The 16,272-nt window shown below is 36.9% G+C and overlaps 1 protein-coding gene across 6 annotated transcripts in view; it reads right to left on the bottom strand.

Annotated features, from left to right (window-relative positions):
* Positions 1–12,785, bottom strand: part of MINDY3 (MINDY lysine 48 deubiquitinase 3) — an 86,341-nt gene extending 73,556 nt beyond the window's left edge. For 3 of the 6 annotated variants that reach the window (XM_008062205.1, XM_008062206.1, XM_021714552.1), the window contains exons 1-2: positions 12,447–12,785; positions 1,801–1,880 (exon numbers count right to left, since the gene is read on the bottom strand). In XM_008062205.1, the coding sequence (XP_008060396.1) occupies positions 1,801–1,880; positions 12,447–12,540 (174 nt within the window). In that variant the 5' untranslated portion in view covers positions 12,541–12,785. The remainder of the gene's footprint in view (positions 1–1,800; positions 1,881–12,446) is intronic. The other 3 variants (XM_021714553.1, XM_021714554.1, XM_021714556.1) reach the window with 3 other exon arrangements.
* Positions 12,786–16,272: the final 3,487 nt, after the last annotated feature.

Raw genomic sequence — 16,272 nt, 5'->3', positions numbered from 1 at the left:
TTATATAATCAATTTACACAGGGATGGAATAAAGAATATTCAAATTAGGATAAGAATCTTACTAGTAACCTAAATTTGCCCCATTACTCAGTACAACAGCTGTACTAATTTAAAGTTAAATTTCATTCTTTATATTATATTAACTCTGAAGCGAGGCTCATACATCCAAATTTTCTCAATTAACAGAAGTTCTACTAATGCAAAAAAAATCAACTTTACTCTTCTTTTTTTTTTTTTTTTTGAGTTGGAGTCTCATTCTGTCGCCCAGACTGGAGTGCAGTGGCCGCTCCCAGCCACTGCAGCCTCGACCTGCTGGGCTCTGGCAATCCTTTCGCCTCAGCCTTCCAAGTAGCTGGAACTACAGGCGCATGCTACCACACCCGGCTAATTTTTGATTTATTGCAGAGATGAGGTCTCGTCAAGTAGCCCAGGTGGGTCTCGAACCCACAGGCTCAGGCAATCCACTCACCTCAGCCTCCCAAGGCGCGGGATTACAGGCTGAGCCACCGAGCCCAGCCAACTTTACTCTTTCAAAAAATAAAATAATGCCATATATGGAAAATATTTTGGAATCAACTATAAAAGGAGATTTTTTTCCTTTAGAGAAATGTATTTTTAATTTAATAATGTACATATATGAAGTATAAGTTTGGAGCAAGTTTACTTTGTAGCTAATATTCAAATGCATTCTTTATGCCTAATAAATAACAGATATCATATTAAATATGTATTTTCAAAACATGATGATTACAACATAAACAATAAATTGCAGCTTCTTTTATAACAGTTCTAAAGTTACACTGCCATTCACAGATATTGTTAGCATTACAATAAACTGAAAATTCAATTATCGGTTTTAACAATGTAACAGTTATAGCAAATCAGTCTTTTAAATTCAAATAATGTAATACCTCAAGATTGCAAATCAAATAAAGACATTCAGATAAATTCTATCTTTTGTACAAATAAAAAACCTTTTCTGATATTTTAAATTGTTTGAAATCCATTGCTACTAATTTTATCTAGAAAGGCCAAAGACATCACCTAAAATAGTATACACTACCAACTTACTTTTAAAATTTAAAAAGTTTTAGGCCATAAAAATATTAACTTATCATCAACTTTTTAGGAAAATCATTTTTATAGACACAACAAATTTTTTTATTTTTTTGGAGTCTCACTCTGTTGCCCAGACTGGAGTGCAGTGGCCGCTCCCAGCCACTGCAGCCTCGACCTGCTGGGCTCCGGCGATCCTTCCGCCTCAGCCTTCCAAGTAGCCGGAATTACAAGCATGCGCTACCACGCCTGGCTGATTTTTTGATTTATTGTAGAGATGAGGTCTCGCCGCCTAGGCGGGTCTCGAACCTGCAGGCTCAGGCAATTCACTCACCTCACCTCCCAAAGGCGCGGGATTACAGGCTGAGCCACCGAGCCTGGCTGACACAACAAATATTAAAGGTACCATTATCATGATTCTATCTATCTAGAGTAGAAAATGTTATTATTTAATTGGATCCTTTAATAGAGAAGACGTTAAGATCAGTAATTCTTAATTTTCTGAAAGTCAGGAAACACTTACTATTTTTCCTTAAAAATAAGATAATCAAAAGGCTACTGTTGTGCAACTCGCCAAAGTTCTGAATTCATTTCTATTTTGGATATTTAAAGCAATTTATATGAGCAAAAGTTAAGAGTTAATTGATCATGCCTCACAATTATACAGAGTACAGACTAGAAAGCAAAAGGTATGAAACGTTTAAATACGTTCCTCTAAGGAGTTGGTAAAGGAGTCTATGTTACCTGAACAGGTGCAATAACAGCACAGGGGCCACCTTCAAACTGTTCTAATGCAGATCCCTCTGATTCACTAAACACAAACCCTAAAAATGAAAGCAAGTAGCAAAGATTAAAAATATAATTCAAGTAGCAGCTAAAAAAACTTTTCATGTATTCTGCTTTGAAAATTATTACTTATCATAACAGCAAAATATAGGCCATCGGGTGCAGTGGTTAACTTTTGGGGGATCAAGGAATCTTTTGAAAAAAAGCTATGGAATCTTTGTTCCCCCTCCCAAGTGAACAGAAGTGTACACACTCGCACGTACAAATTTGCATCAGGGACCCCTTCAGGTGGATAAGGTGTGAGTTTTAGTGCAGGGACACTAAATCTGACATTTAACTAATCTTATCTGCTCTAAGGAAGACTGGATAGTCTACTGAATTCAATCAATTCTTGGAACTCTTTCCATATAGTATCGTTTTATCATTTCAATGTTTAAGTCACATTCTATAAACTAAAAATTAATGGCATCACAGACAGCAAATGTACCCATATTGGCATTAGTTTAATTAGTGAATTTTATTTATTAATTTATTTGCAGCCAGGGTCTCACTTTGTCACCTACACTGGAGGGCAGTGGTGCGATCATAGCCCTTTGTAGCCTGGAACTCCTGGGCTCAAGTGGTCCTCCTGACTCAGCCTCTCAGAGTTGTGTTAAAGGCCTGAGTCACCTCAGCTGGCTCCTTAGATATTACCCAACCTGCACTGACTGACAGCAGCTGGTGGAAGTTCTTCAGAGGACCCTGGGCCAGAAGTCGGGAGAAGCCAGTTACCAGTTGCACAACCCAGGGAAAGTCATTTTACCTCCCGGGCCTCCATGTTCTTATCATTCAAAAAAATCACTTCCAATTCCAACGTGCTGGGAACTGATACAATTCCATTAATTGTTACAATTCAGTCATTCAGCCAAATCAGTTCAAGTAAGAATATCAGGTGTTCTATCAATCATGTAGGATATATGCATAAATGAACAGTTTCTGGTCCGGAGGGGCCAATAGTCCAGGTGAAGACAAACATACAAACAGATAATTACTAAAATAAAGGAATAAATTAGAAGCAAAGGTTGGCGAATGAAATTCAGGTACAGAAAATATTTTTTTAAAGGAAAAAGATTTTGTAAAAGGAGGGAAAGTTTATGGACCAAAAGAAGGTTAATGTAGCTAAAGGGTATTACAGGGGTAAGATGGAGGGGTTGGCAAACCAGAGGCAGGAAAGATGACAACAGGTTAATATTGCAGAGGGCTGAACCATGACTCAACCAGCAAAGATCTTTCAGTAAAACAATGACATGATCACATCAGGATTTTTCCCTCCTTTTTCAAAGGGCCGGAATGGGAAAGAGATTGTTTCAGCAGTCCCACAGGGATGCTGCTGACCTAATAAAAACAACATTAGTGTAGAAGAGAAACTACATGAAATGGTATTTCTGAGGTCAAATTAAGATTTGATTAATATGTGTAAGTGGGGCAAAAGCTTGGTACAGAAGAAATGAGAGCTGTCTTTTAAGTTTCCAGTTTGAGACATGAGGTGATACCAACTGAGATAACAGGACTGTAGACAGATGATCCCATTCCATCTACCTCCTCTCTCCTTACCTTCAATCTCTCACAAACATTTAAACATGTATCTCACACATTTAAAAACAAGCAAAAAAAAAAAACCCTGAAGATTTCACCAAAAACTCCAACCTGCACTCCATCACTCCTGCCCTCTCAAAGTCCACCCAGTCATCTATATGTCTTGTCTTGATTTTCTTCCCTCACAATTTACTCAACCCACAATAATCTGATTTTCAACCTATGACTGCACCAAACTCATTCTCACCCAAGTTCATCACTGCCCAGCACAGGCTATTTCCCAAGTCTTATCTTATTTACCCTCCCCCAAAATAATCTGAAATGCTGACCACAAACTTCTGAAAAACCTTTGCTCCTTCGCTTTTGGTTCCAAGTTTTCCTTTTCTAGTTCTTCTCATTCTTGATCAAATCCTTTTAAATGCTGATGTTCCCTGGGTCTTGGCTTTAGGACATATGCGCTATACATTTTCACTCCATACATTCTTCCTTGGTGATCTCATCTACTCCATAATTCCCATTACTGGCTATAACTAGGGAATTCCCAAATATAGCCCGGATTAGAATTTCAGACACAGTCTAAATTCCTTAACACACTCCTGTATAATCTGGCTTCTGCCTTTATTTCCTGCTTTATCCTTTGCCATTCTCCCTCTTTAACCAGGTATGCTAAGCTTCTTTGAGTCCTTAAAGATTCCATTCTCTCTGGTTTCTTACCCTTTGTACATGATGCTTCTTCTGCTTGAAACACCTGCTAACACTTTCTCTGAAAAACTCTAACTTATCTTTTAGGTTTCACCCATTCTAAGTTAAGGTCTTCTTGGTTCAAGACTCCAAAGCATCTTGAACATGTTCATTTGTATCCCATTTCTAGTCCACCTTATTTTATAATTCAAACCACCATCATCTCTCACCTGGAATAGTGTTAAGAGTTTTCGACCAGATCTCCCCATTCCTTCCTCCCTCCCTCCTCCTCAATGTCCTCAATTCACCATAGAGTTGTCAGAAGAATATTTTAGAAATGTAAATCAGATTCTGTCAAGCCTTTCTCAAAGCATTTCAACGGTTTCTCACTGGTATTAGAATTGAACCCAAACGCCCAAAAGACACACTTGTATGACCTATCATTCCAGCTGACTCCAGTTCACTCTCACTTAACATCATGATCTTACTTATCATCATAAGTATGCAGGAGGATCTACAGTGACTTTAGGTCCTCAGAACATCCCAAGGACTTTACCTGGGGTCTGGATGTTTGCTGTTCTCTCTACATAAAATGCACTTTTCCCTACTCTCTTCAAATAGCTTTATTCTTCAAGACTCAGGTTGGGTGCTAGCTCTTCAGAGAGACATTTCCTGACAAACCTATCTAAGTAATCTCTCATCGTCCAGCACAACCAGTACTTATCATAATCTGTAACTATTGTTTGTTTACTTGTTTACTGTCTGCCTTGCCTCACAGGTATTTTGCCTGTTTTATTGTCCACTGTTTTCCCACAGTATGTTGCATAGCTGTTGCTCAATCAATGCTTGTTGAGGTTTTGGCAAGGAAGATAATGCGTGTATTTGTTTCTAGGAATGCCAAGTTCAGTTTCGAAAATGTGAGATAACCATTTAGTAACATTTAGAAGAAAAGACAGATATGGGTCTGGAGCTCTAGGAAGGAGTTAGGATTCGAGATAGCAATCTGTATCTTTTTTTAAATGTTATTTAAATTGAATGAGAGTATGCACAACAAAATAATAGTTTGGAGCATTAAAAAGTGAGTAAAGGAGACCGACAAAGATTAGAAAAGAGAAAAATATATTAACTGAGGTCTTACAAGGGAAAACTCAGAGCAAGGAGGAATCAACTATTACAAATGCTGCTGAGTAAAGACAAATCAAAATACTGAATTAAGCATGTCACTGAGAATACTAAAAAAATAAATCTAAAGTGCTGAGGAGAGCAGCCAAATTTTAAAGGGTTGAAGTGTAATTTAGATTAGAAAGAAAAATAGTAGAAGTGAATTATAGTCAGCACTCCATATCTGCGTGTTCTGCATCCACGGATTGAGCCAACTGCAAAATATTTAGGGGGGAAGAATAGGATGCTTGGGTCTGAACTGAACATGTATAGACTGTTTTTTTTAATTGTTATTATTCCCCAAACAATACAGTATAACATATACTGTATAATTTATACAGAATTCACATTGTATTAGGTAATATAAGGAATCTAGAGATGAATCTAGAGATAAAGGATGTATATAGGTTATATGCAAATACTACATCATTTTAAATCAGGGACTTGAGCATCTATGGATTTTGGTATCTGTGGGGTCCTGACACCAATCCCCCTTGGATACTGACAGATGACTATATTTGCTAAACAAGTTTGGCAGAAGGGAAAAAGAAAAATAGCCTGAAGGATAGCTGGATAAATAATTACTATTTTTATAGAGGGGTGTGAGTTATTTTTAAAAGGGGGGGGAGGAGTGAGTATATAAAAAAGAGAAAGTTTAGGGTCTCCAAGTCCTGAAAAAGAGCTTAGAAAAGTTCTCAAAGGTGGTCCACAAACTTTGCCCCTCCTTTTGGAACTCTTAGCAGAAATGCTACATACTAAAGTATGATGGTTATAGTTATTTCAAGGAAACGTAATTTCTTGCATTGCAAGCTGAACTAGCTGCTTTTTTTTTTTTTTTTTTTTTTTTTTTTATGGAGTGCTGTTTTCACTCTGAAAAACTACCAATAACTTACAATTTGGGTGTCTGGCAGACATTTTCTCAGAAATAAAGTAAGTGAGCTTGACACCTCAAATAACTGACAGTATTTTTGCCAGTGAAATAATTTTGAGCATTCAAGCAATAACTTGGAAAACTTATGTCCACTACTGTGAGTTTGACAACTTTACAATGCTTAAAGGTTGTTCTGATAAGATCAATGGTAATAGTAACAAATGGACTTTTGGTATTGTATAATGAAATGCATTAACACTTGAAAGGTTGTTATAAACTAGTGGGCTGATAATTTCCAGTGACAGATGCATGCTGTTACAATTAATGCACAGGGTAAGAGATTCATTGAAACTACAAGACAGACCAACAGATTACAATTTAGCAGAGTAGGGAACATTCAATGATGGCTTTCAGATTCCACATTGCAATTACTCTCTAAATGCTACCACTTGCCAAGTTTTGGTGTGGTATTAAAGAATATCTACAATTATTTGAAAAGGCTATTATAATACCTTTTCTGATGACATACGTGAGATTGCATTGTCTGCATTCACTTAAACCAAAACAACATATTGCAACAGACCCAATGGAGAGGTAAATGTGAGAATCCAGCTATCTTCTAATGAGCTAGACATTAAAGAAAGCTGCAAAAATGTAAAACAATGTCACAGGTCTCATTATATTTTTTATTTTTCATGTTGAAGTCCTTAATACTTTTTAAGAGTGTAACAGGGTACTGAGTTCAAAAAACTTAAGAGCCATTGGCCTAGGAGAAGAAGTATATCTTAGAGGGCTTCTAAGTTAAACATATAGGCAAAAAGGAAGTGTTGTTAACTTATTGAGAGTGAGGGGATTGAGAAGGATAAAGAATTCAAGAAAATGTTAATTCCAAAAAACATGAGGTGGTAAAAATTGACAGAAGCCCTGAGGACTCAGCTAAAGTTTAATTACTATGTTTGTATTGGTGCGGGACACAATTTTCTCCAGCAATACACAGTAAGTAGCCCGATACATCAAGGATAAGATAAATGGATAACTGGAAATAGGTATGATGAATGGAACAAATTTAATAGGGCAAGTGACAACTAAGGGTGCTGGTTATCACATTAAGACAACCAAAGTTAAGCTACAACCTAGAAGCATGAAATGAAACCAAGAGGTCATCACTGTCTGCCCACCCTCTCCTCCCACCAGGAATAAGGAAAAGGCCCCTAGTGTACCCAAGTACAGAGACAAAATTACGCATATGAAATTCTAGCCTAAAACAGGACTATGTTAAGTAGGTTTCTCCTTGTATAATAAAGTTGTACATAGTTTTAATTTCTCAGGGCATAGCATTATTTTTCGTGTCACGTGTTCTCATACTTAAATTACTTCCTAGTTTTAAAAGGAATTAACATCGCAAAATGGCTGATTTTTATTAGGTCAGAAATTATCCACCTAATGTATCTGATCCAAAATATACAATTTTGTATCCTATTCCACAGTACAACAGACTACAGAAGTCTTACTCCTTTACACATTTTATAGCTTATACCAATTTTTAATCTGAACTAAAAACCTCTTTGCAATTTCCCAGTCTCTTATTTTCATATTATTTGTTATCGTATACAAATTATTCCAACCAGTTTGACAACTACAGTCTCTACTATTCTAGCCTTCCATGTAAACACAAGGTCTTGGAAAGACTTGATTTGACTATTACAAGTTAGGTGATCTTGGTTGACTCAAATATCTGATCTGGAACTTAGTTCCCTCATTAAAAAAAAAAAATGAAGATAACTACACTTGCCTTTTGCTATCTTTCAGGGTTGTTACAAAGACTAAGATTTTCAGAAACTGCAAAGCATGCTACAAAAATGTAAGGTACTACAATAAATATTTTGAATTCTTCAGATAGAAATACCTGGGGTGCCAAAAAAATGTATACACATTTTAGGCAATATTATCTGTTTATTATTTATGGTTCATGGTAATCAGAAGTGTCTGGCCGTTGATGGTAACGACTGAGCAATTCTTGTAACTGCAGATGTCAAACATGACTTGTATTCATTTTTTGTTAACAGTGAGTATTACAATTTTGATACAGTTTTTTCCTTTTTAAAAAATGTGTACACTTTTTTTGGCACCCTCTGTACGCATGATGTATTAAGAGCACCAAAAATTTAACTTAGTTGTATATGCTTACAAATTATGAATTTTTTAAAAATTGGTCATTAGGCAAATTATAATTCAGGAATATTGGAGAAAAAAATCTATATTTAAGAGAAAGGAAAGGCTTCCAACAACAACAACAACAAAATCTCTGAAATGATGTGATCCATGATGTTAGGCTCATTTTAGAAGAAAAATTAATAATACTAACACATCATTGCATTACTTCGAGAAAATATTAAATTATATTACAATAAATACCCAAATCTTTTGAACTTTAATTCAAATGTATGAACTCAAAACATTTTATACTTCTATTTTAACTAATCACTCATTGTTCAAGGTATTTGTTAAATCTCACTTTTTTACATTATGCAACAAAAATTGCACTATATGAAAACTAATTTCAATCCTTCAACCCCTCCCCCCTCAAAACACACTGAACTGCTACAAACAGCAAAACTGAATTTCTCCCTGACCAATCTGTAGGTGAAACAAGAAAACAACATAATGCTTGGAGGAAGGAAAAAAAGGAAACAAAATGGCTTCTGAGAGTTTATAATCTCGATCAGACATTGGCAAACTACTGCCCTCATCTGCTTTTATAAAGAATGTTTGGAATACAGCCACATCCATACTACTCTATAGTTGATTTTGCTGCAATAGCATAGATTAGTTGAGACAATGGAGACAATAAAGGCCAGTGGTGCTTTACAGAAGTTTATCAAACGCTAAGCTAGACAATTGAAAAGACAATATATTCCCAATAAGTCAAAATGTTTTCATTTATAAAATACTACTTCTGTTAGATCTAACTGATTCGTATTTTGACTCCACGGGATATGGTCACTCTGACCACTTCCGACTATCTCCACTACTACTACCTTGGTCGAAGCTACCATCTTTTCTCCCCTGGATTACTGCAACTACCTCTTATTTGATTCGTGGTATCTCACTCAATCCACTACTGTCATATCCTCAAGCAGAGCAACCAGACCAATTCCTTAACAACTTGTTAGATCATGTCTCTCCTTTGCTCCAAAACTTGCAAGGACCCCCATTTCACTCAGAAGCAAAATCGAAGTCCTTGCAGTGGCCTATAAAGCCCTCTATCAGTTGGACCATATTATTTCTTACATCTTGTATTACTCTCCCTTTCTCTCATTCCCTCTCCAGCCACATTAACCTCCTTCCTGTTCCTTGAACTACAGGACAGACATATTCTGCATTAAGTTTTCTATGACAATCATTCCTGCCTCGAACACTCTTCTTGAGACATCTGCATGGCTAGCTTAGGGACCCCAAGTGTTTGCTCAAATCTCATCTTAAAATGAGGCCTGCCTAGGCTGTTTCACTCCAAAACTCCCTATTCCCTCACAGTCCATGTACTGTATATGCTGAGTTCATCCCTATTACATTTATTGTGGGTCTTCCCTTCTACCCTACCAAGTCTGAACTGCAAGGGCCTGGAACACTGGTATAATTTGTGAGAAGATTAGAGAGAGAATAAGTGGTGCTAATGAGCTAAGGAAGTGAAAACTATAAGCTTTTCTTTAATAAGTACTATAGGCAATCGAGCAGAAGGAAAGCAGGGAGGAGTAGAGAATAAATTTTCAAGTAAAAAAAAAGCCAACTTCAAAACTTTAAAGTATAGGGCTTATTGCCTTTACATTTAAAGTGGTCTAAAAAAAAAAAAAGAAAAAAGAGAAAAGAAAACCACCTTACATTTTCTTTTTAAAGAAAAAAGATTTGCAGATGAGAATTATCGACAATGCCAAATCTTTTATAAACGATTATCTGCTACTCCTGCAGTTTATTAATTTAATATATCAAAATAATTTAACCTGATCAATCAATGTAATTTCATAAATGGACTATCTCTCTAGATATAATTTTATAAATATTTACTCCAAACATCTTACATCTATATCTTGCTTCCAAAAGACTAATGAGAGTGCAGTACAGACTACAAAGTAAAACCAGAGTTGATGTCACATTACAAATGCAGCAAAGCAGTATCTTGTGCCTCTTCCAACAATCACAAGTGACTGCCACAGTAATATTTAGCAATGGTCTCTAAGAATAAGCAAATGAATTAGCAGTTAACACACCAAAACCAGTAAACCTGATTCACAGGTTAAAAAAAATACATGTTTCGTTGCCTTAAAATCTTGGTCAATGTTAAGACCTTAAAAGAATTACATATTCATAATACAGCTAACTGTACTCTCTGAAAAGCAAAAAAACCAAGTTGTTTTAAAATGGTATGGATTTAACAAATCTTAATGTGCTTTTCCATGATTAAATGTGGCTCAGCTTTCTAATAAGTCATTATAAAGTTCTATTTAGAATAATGATTATCCATCAAATAAACAATAATTTCTTGTATTGTAAAGGGAAAGCCACAGAGTGATCTTTGGCTTAGTACACAATTTAATGCTTTTTAAATTAATATAATAAAGCTACCATTTACTTAGTATTTACTATATGTCAGATAGGTGCTAAGCGCCTAAATATATTTACAAGGCCTTTAATCCTCAGAACAACCCAATAAGGTTGACACCACTACTATCTGCATTTTACAGAGAAGGAAATTGAGGCTTCAATAATTTAAATTACATGAACCTAGAACCCAAGTATGCCTATTCCAAACACTGCTCTTAAACCTAACTAGAACTGCCTCTCTACATCTTCCTGGAATTTGCATCATAGTAGAAATATAAACAAGGCCGAATATTAACTTATTTTAAGTTGTAAAATGTTTAATAAATGTTAACTGATTACAATGGAAGTAAAATTTTTCTTAATCCTTCACAGGATTAAAAAAACTGTGTATTTTACAGCTGTTCATGATAACTGTGTGTATTTTACAGCTTATCAGGATAAGTCAAAGTGGGAATTTAAAAATTAGTTAATTGACGTAACTGAATGTGTAAGAAAGCCAATTACATGTAGGGTTTAGAAACGCAAAGGAAAATAATGAAAACCGAGCTGGATTAGGAATCTGGAGACTTGGAATTCACTCTCAGTTCTATCAATTTGTGTAACTTTGGCCCAGTCATTTACCTTTATGGCTCGTTTTTTTCTCACCTACAAAACAGTAGTGGTGGGTTAAATAACCCAATTTACTCTCATTTATCATACTTTTAGTTTTACCAGCTTTTAAAACAGAGGGAGAGATTACTTAAATCCTGAATTTTTGTTACAAAATACACATTTTGAAATAGGGATTGTATTTACTATGCTCAATTCCCCCAAATCCTTTGGGAACATGTGTTCTCTAAATAAATGTTTTAAGAGTAAGTGTATTACATACATATATCATTGATCCTGCTGACTCCAAAGGCTATGAGCTCTTAATCTCCCTTAACCTCATCGTCATCTTTCTTATATCACCTCAAGTAACGTCAGCTGTGTTTTTCTAACAAAACTTAAGAATAATTACTAGCGTAAAGCGCCCAGCACAGATCCTGGCACAATGCAGGAATTCAATAAATGGCTACTTAATTTCATTATTATTTGTATTATTCATAAGACTTCTTATATAAATAAAAAAACTGTCTGGATGGTATTAGTCCGGCCCAGGAAGTGCTGTGCTCCACATTCCTTTTCGGAAATAAACACTAAATCATCTCAAAACCGAGGAGACACGGGGCCAAGAGGGCATTTTGTAGCAACAACATTGTGTTTATATGAGTACCACGCCTAACCCCATAATTACAATACAAAAAACAAAACTGCTTCCTGGAATGGGCCACCCTGACTTGCCCGTGGACGTCCCTCCTTCCCAAAACAGACCAAACACCAACCACATAAAGCTCTTGTCGAGACTAAAGATCAAGACGGCCAAAGCACTCCTTGAGAAACTCACACCGGGCGCGGGGCATACCTTCAGCGTCACGCACTGCAGCCTAACCAGGGGCCACCCCTCCCCTCCTCCCCAGCAACAGGGCAGCCCCTGGAGAGTGGAAGAGGCGCTTGGGGTCTTTAATGGACCACTGTAACCATCCTCCTACTCCACGTCTCTCTCAAGACAGGCAGGGCGTGTCTAGAAAGTCCAGGGACAGAGCTGAGCACGCGAACTGGGACAGAGGGGCCGGAGCCAGAGGCATCACAGTCAGGCTCTCCCTCGGCAAAGAAAGCGAGAGCCCAGCCTGGGTACCTTGCGTCCAGCGGCAGAAGATGGTGTCAGAGAGACCGGGGCTGCTCTTGGTGCCCCACACCAGCTCCACCAGCTCTTTAGTCAGTTCGGACATGATGGGATACCGGCGGGCGGGTCTTCGCTTTCAGGACTCCGGCCCCGGAACATGGGGAAGGGGCGACTTCGGAGACAGCGGTTGAGGGACGACGACGACGGTTGCACGCGAGTTTGAAGGTGAGACAGGAGGAAAGCGAACGAGGAGAGAGCTACTTGCAGGGACCGCGCCTGTCAAGCCGGGTCAGAGCGGCAGCGAGAAGTCTCCCGTACCGGAAGTGCCAGGGCCATTTCCGGCTTCCCCTTAGCTCCCGCCCCCAGATCCGGAGGGGCCGGCAGTCACCTCTCCGGAAGCGGAAGTGAGGGGCGGGAACAGCCGCGGAAGGCGGTGGAGGTGACACCTAGCGTTTCACAGTTGAGCCTAGTAGGGTGGTAGTTTTATTTTGGGGGGGCACGTCCGGAGGGCATGGGCGTATTTCTACCCTCCTGGAACACCTCCTTCCCCTGGACACTGCTCTGGTCTCAGCTGGAGGCTCTGAGGCCCAAGCCCTAGGAAGTAAAACTAGTGCCCGTTGATTAAAATTTACAATATTAATTTTGCAAAACTGGAACTAGTAAGGCAGTGGTTGAGTCACGGTGAGGTAACATCCTTTCCTGTGTGGAGAGCTTCTCATAAGTTGGAGGCTGTCCACCTCTGTGCCTCAATCATAAAGTCGAATCAACTGTACCTAAAAACATGCAAAGAATGTGGCATGTGCATTAAGGCTGCCTCTACCAGGTGTCATGCAGAATGACAAGGCTATTTTTAGGGAAGCAGATTCAAAGCAACCTGTTTGTAAATGTTGTAGCATTTTCATCTCCAATTTTTGAGACTATAGGATGTGTAGGCAACACCTGCACTTTATAAAGTGCAGATTTTATTTATTAGCTAGCAGTTAAGTTTAGTTTATGTGTAAATTTATATTTGTGCTGCTTTTAGAAGGGGGTTTGAATTGCCTGAACTGTGAATTTAAAACAAAAGTGCAGTGAATGGACATAATGTGGAGTCAGTATAGCCAATGAGCAGCCATTCTAACATTGCTTAGCCTCATCATACTTTTCTAGCAGTTCACTTTAATTTCCTTCTAATCACTACTAGTAAAGGACAGAGCTGGTTTCTCAGAGGTAGCTATTGATAATTGCTTTACAACCCCCTCCCCAGTTTGTTTTGTAATCAAGTTAATCTTATCAGCTCTTCCTGACCTTCAGATACAGATCTCATCGATATGGCGCAGTTATGTGACTGACCCACCCATCATCTGACTGGTGTCCATCACATCAGTACTTGTGCTTACCTGCCGTGGATCAGACTACCACCCAATTGTCCTAAAGACCTCCCTTCCTCAAAGGGAAAGTTTAAAAAGGATTCAACTCCAAACAGCAGTTGCCACTGCTTTGTTAAACTCTGGTGTGTCCATGTGACTCTTTGAGCTATGGCTGCCGTATTTCCTATTTCCTTGAGGAGGTGACTCTCTTCTCTCTCCAATTTACTTTCTAAATAAATTACATTTTTCAATCTAACTTTTGTGCAGTTCTTTGCATCTTTCAAGCGGCCCTGGATCGCACCCTCCCCCCCCCTTCAGGCCTGACCTAACATTTAGAGGCCCTGCTGGGATATATTTTACCTAGCAGGCAAAATCTGATTTTCTAAAAAATACTGTGTTTTTATTTTTGGTTTGATAAGGAGGTTTTTGTATTCCTTGGAGAATGTTACTTTGGGATGAAATAACGCATAGTTAGGAGAGTAGTCTGTGGGTCAAACAGACCCAGACTCCTAGCTTTTGTATTTAACTAGCAAGTGATGAGCCCTCCACCTAAACCTTTTTCTTTCTAAAATGAGGTTTGTATAATTTCAAATATTTTAAGGAATAAATGGGAAAAGTAATACTACCAAGGAAGCAGTATAACTCCTGACACTTAGAAGTCACTTATACAACAGTGGATTTTTTTTTTTAACCTAAAGAAGACATCTTGTGGGAATTTGACACAGCACTAATTTTCTAACTCATAAATTCTAGCCAATTGTGTTTTAGTATAATAATATCTTATTTCTTTAATTTAAAAAATAAGCAGTTTCATGTAGAAGAATTTTTTTGCATTGATTAATTAAGGTAACCCTAATTGAAAAGATTTTAGGTTGCAAATAAGATTTTTGCTAGTTCATACTTTATTTTTAACTTAGCACCTTTTGCTGAAATCAGAGGGAATTGTCCAAAGAGACTGTACTATATTCATAGTATTCCTCCTGACTTTTATTCCTTTTAGAAAGCCCTTTGCCCTATTTTTGCAAATCAAATCTTACCTATCTGCCAAGATATAGAGTATGCATGACACTCTGTAATAAAGCTTTCTCCACTCATTACAATCCAACGTAATAATTATAACTTCAGAAGATTTATAGTACTTTATCTGTAACTTGTTTTGATAATTACTGTCATTTTTGTATTTGAAAATAATTATTTACTTCTTTTCCAGGGATGTAAGCTTGTGGAAGTCAAAGAAATGTCTATTAAACATGGAACCTTGAACATCACTGGATTTCAGTGAGAATTATTCAAAGGAAAGGAGCTTGCCTCTATTGGAAACTAAGAATTCATGGTCTTTCAGCAAGTGAGAGATCAGGAGAATTATTCCAGTTAAACATCTAATATTTGCATCCTTATTACAGTTACATAATTCTTTTTTCTTCTTGAGAGATGTAGAAAGGTCAATATTCATAAAGCCTACAATGGGCAGACCTCTAAGTTCTGCAGTGTTTGCCACATTTGATTTATTTCCATCAATAATTACATGGAATATTAATGGTATATATAGCATTACAACATATTCATTTTCTTCTCATTAATATACAGATAATAGTTATAGTTTTGATTGCCTGTCTATAAATACAGAGAAAAGGCTATACTTTCAAAATATATTCTTTGAGTGGAAAATTTCTTGTTCTGTGATTTTTTTTTTAACTTTCCAGCTACCACAAAGCTGGCAAAATCTTGGGTAGACATTGATATAGATGTCCTTTTCACCTTTACATTATATTCCTTATTTGAGATTCTTTAAGTGTTTTAATTAGCAGGACATATCTTTAACAAGGAATATTTGTTAAATTGTGTCAGCTTAATTATTCATTAGTTATTACATCTAAATAGAAATGCAAATTAGTATCCTTTAAAATGTTTTTATTCAGTAGTTATATATAAAATAAATATTAGAAGCTGTCAAGTTTTTACATTTATATCTGTACTGGATGTTAATGCCTTTCTCTTTTGTTATAATGACTTGAAAGTTATGTAAATGTTCTTTGATGTATTTATATCATTTCATATTTTTGCATATTGTTTTTTCCTTGGGACTGTCTATAGTTTTATATCCTTAAGGTATATATGGGTTGCATCAATAATCTTTAACTTCCTATTTATATATAAGTTTCATTAGCCATACTTCTCTTTTAAATTCAAGTCAGAACACTTTCAAAAAACTGGGCTAAGATTTCCATCATAATTAATTCTATTTAGCCATCTTTACCATTTCACAGCAACAAAATTAATTACTCATTATCAAGACCTAACTCTCTGTTTAATTACTTTCCTGTCTTCCCTTAAACTTTCATGCCAAATAAGAACATCATAGCTTCATTACCCAGTTTCTAGCAACTACCATGCAAAGAGCAACTCTCCAACTTAAAGGCCTCAACTCCTATTTTAATGTATTTGCACTACTACTTATCTAGGAGAAATGAAATTTTTTCAAAAACCTA

Source organism: Carlito syrichta, unplaced genomic scaffold, assembly GCF_000164805.1.
Source record: "Carlito syrichta isolate Samal-C Ts95f unplaced genomic scaffold, Tarsius_syrichta-2.0.1 Scaffold305668, whole genome shotgun sequence".
Classification (NCBI taxonomy): domain Eukaryota; kingdom Metazoa; phylum Chordata; class Mammalia; order Primates; family Tarsiidae; genus Carlito; species Carlito syrichta.
The sequence above is the reverse complement of the archived record's forward strand: the minus strand, read 5'-3'. Positions and strand labels throughout refer to the sequence as shown.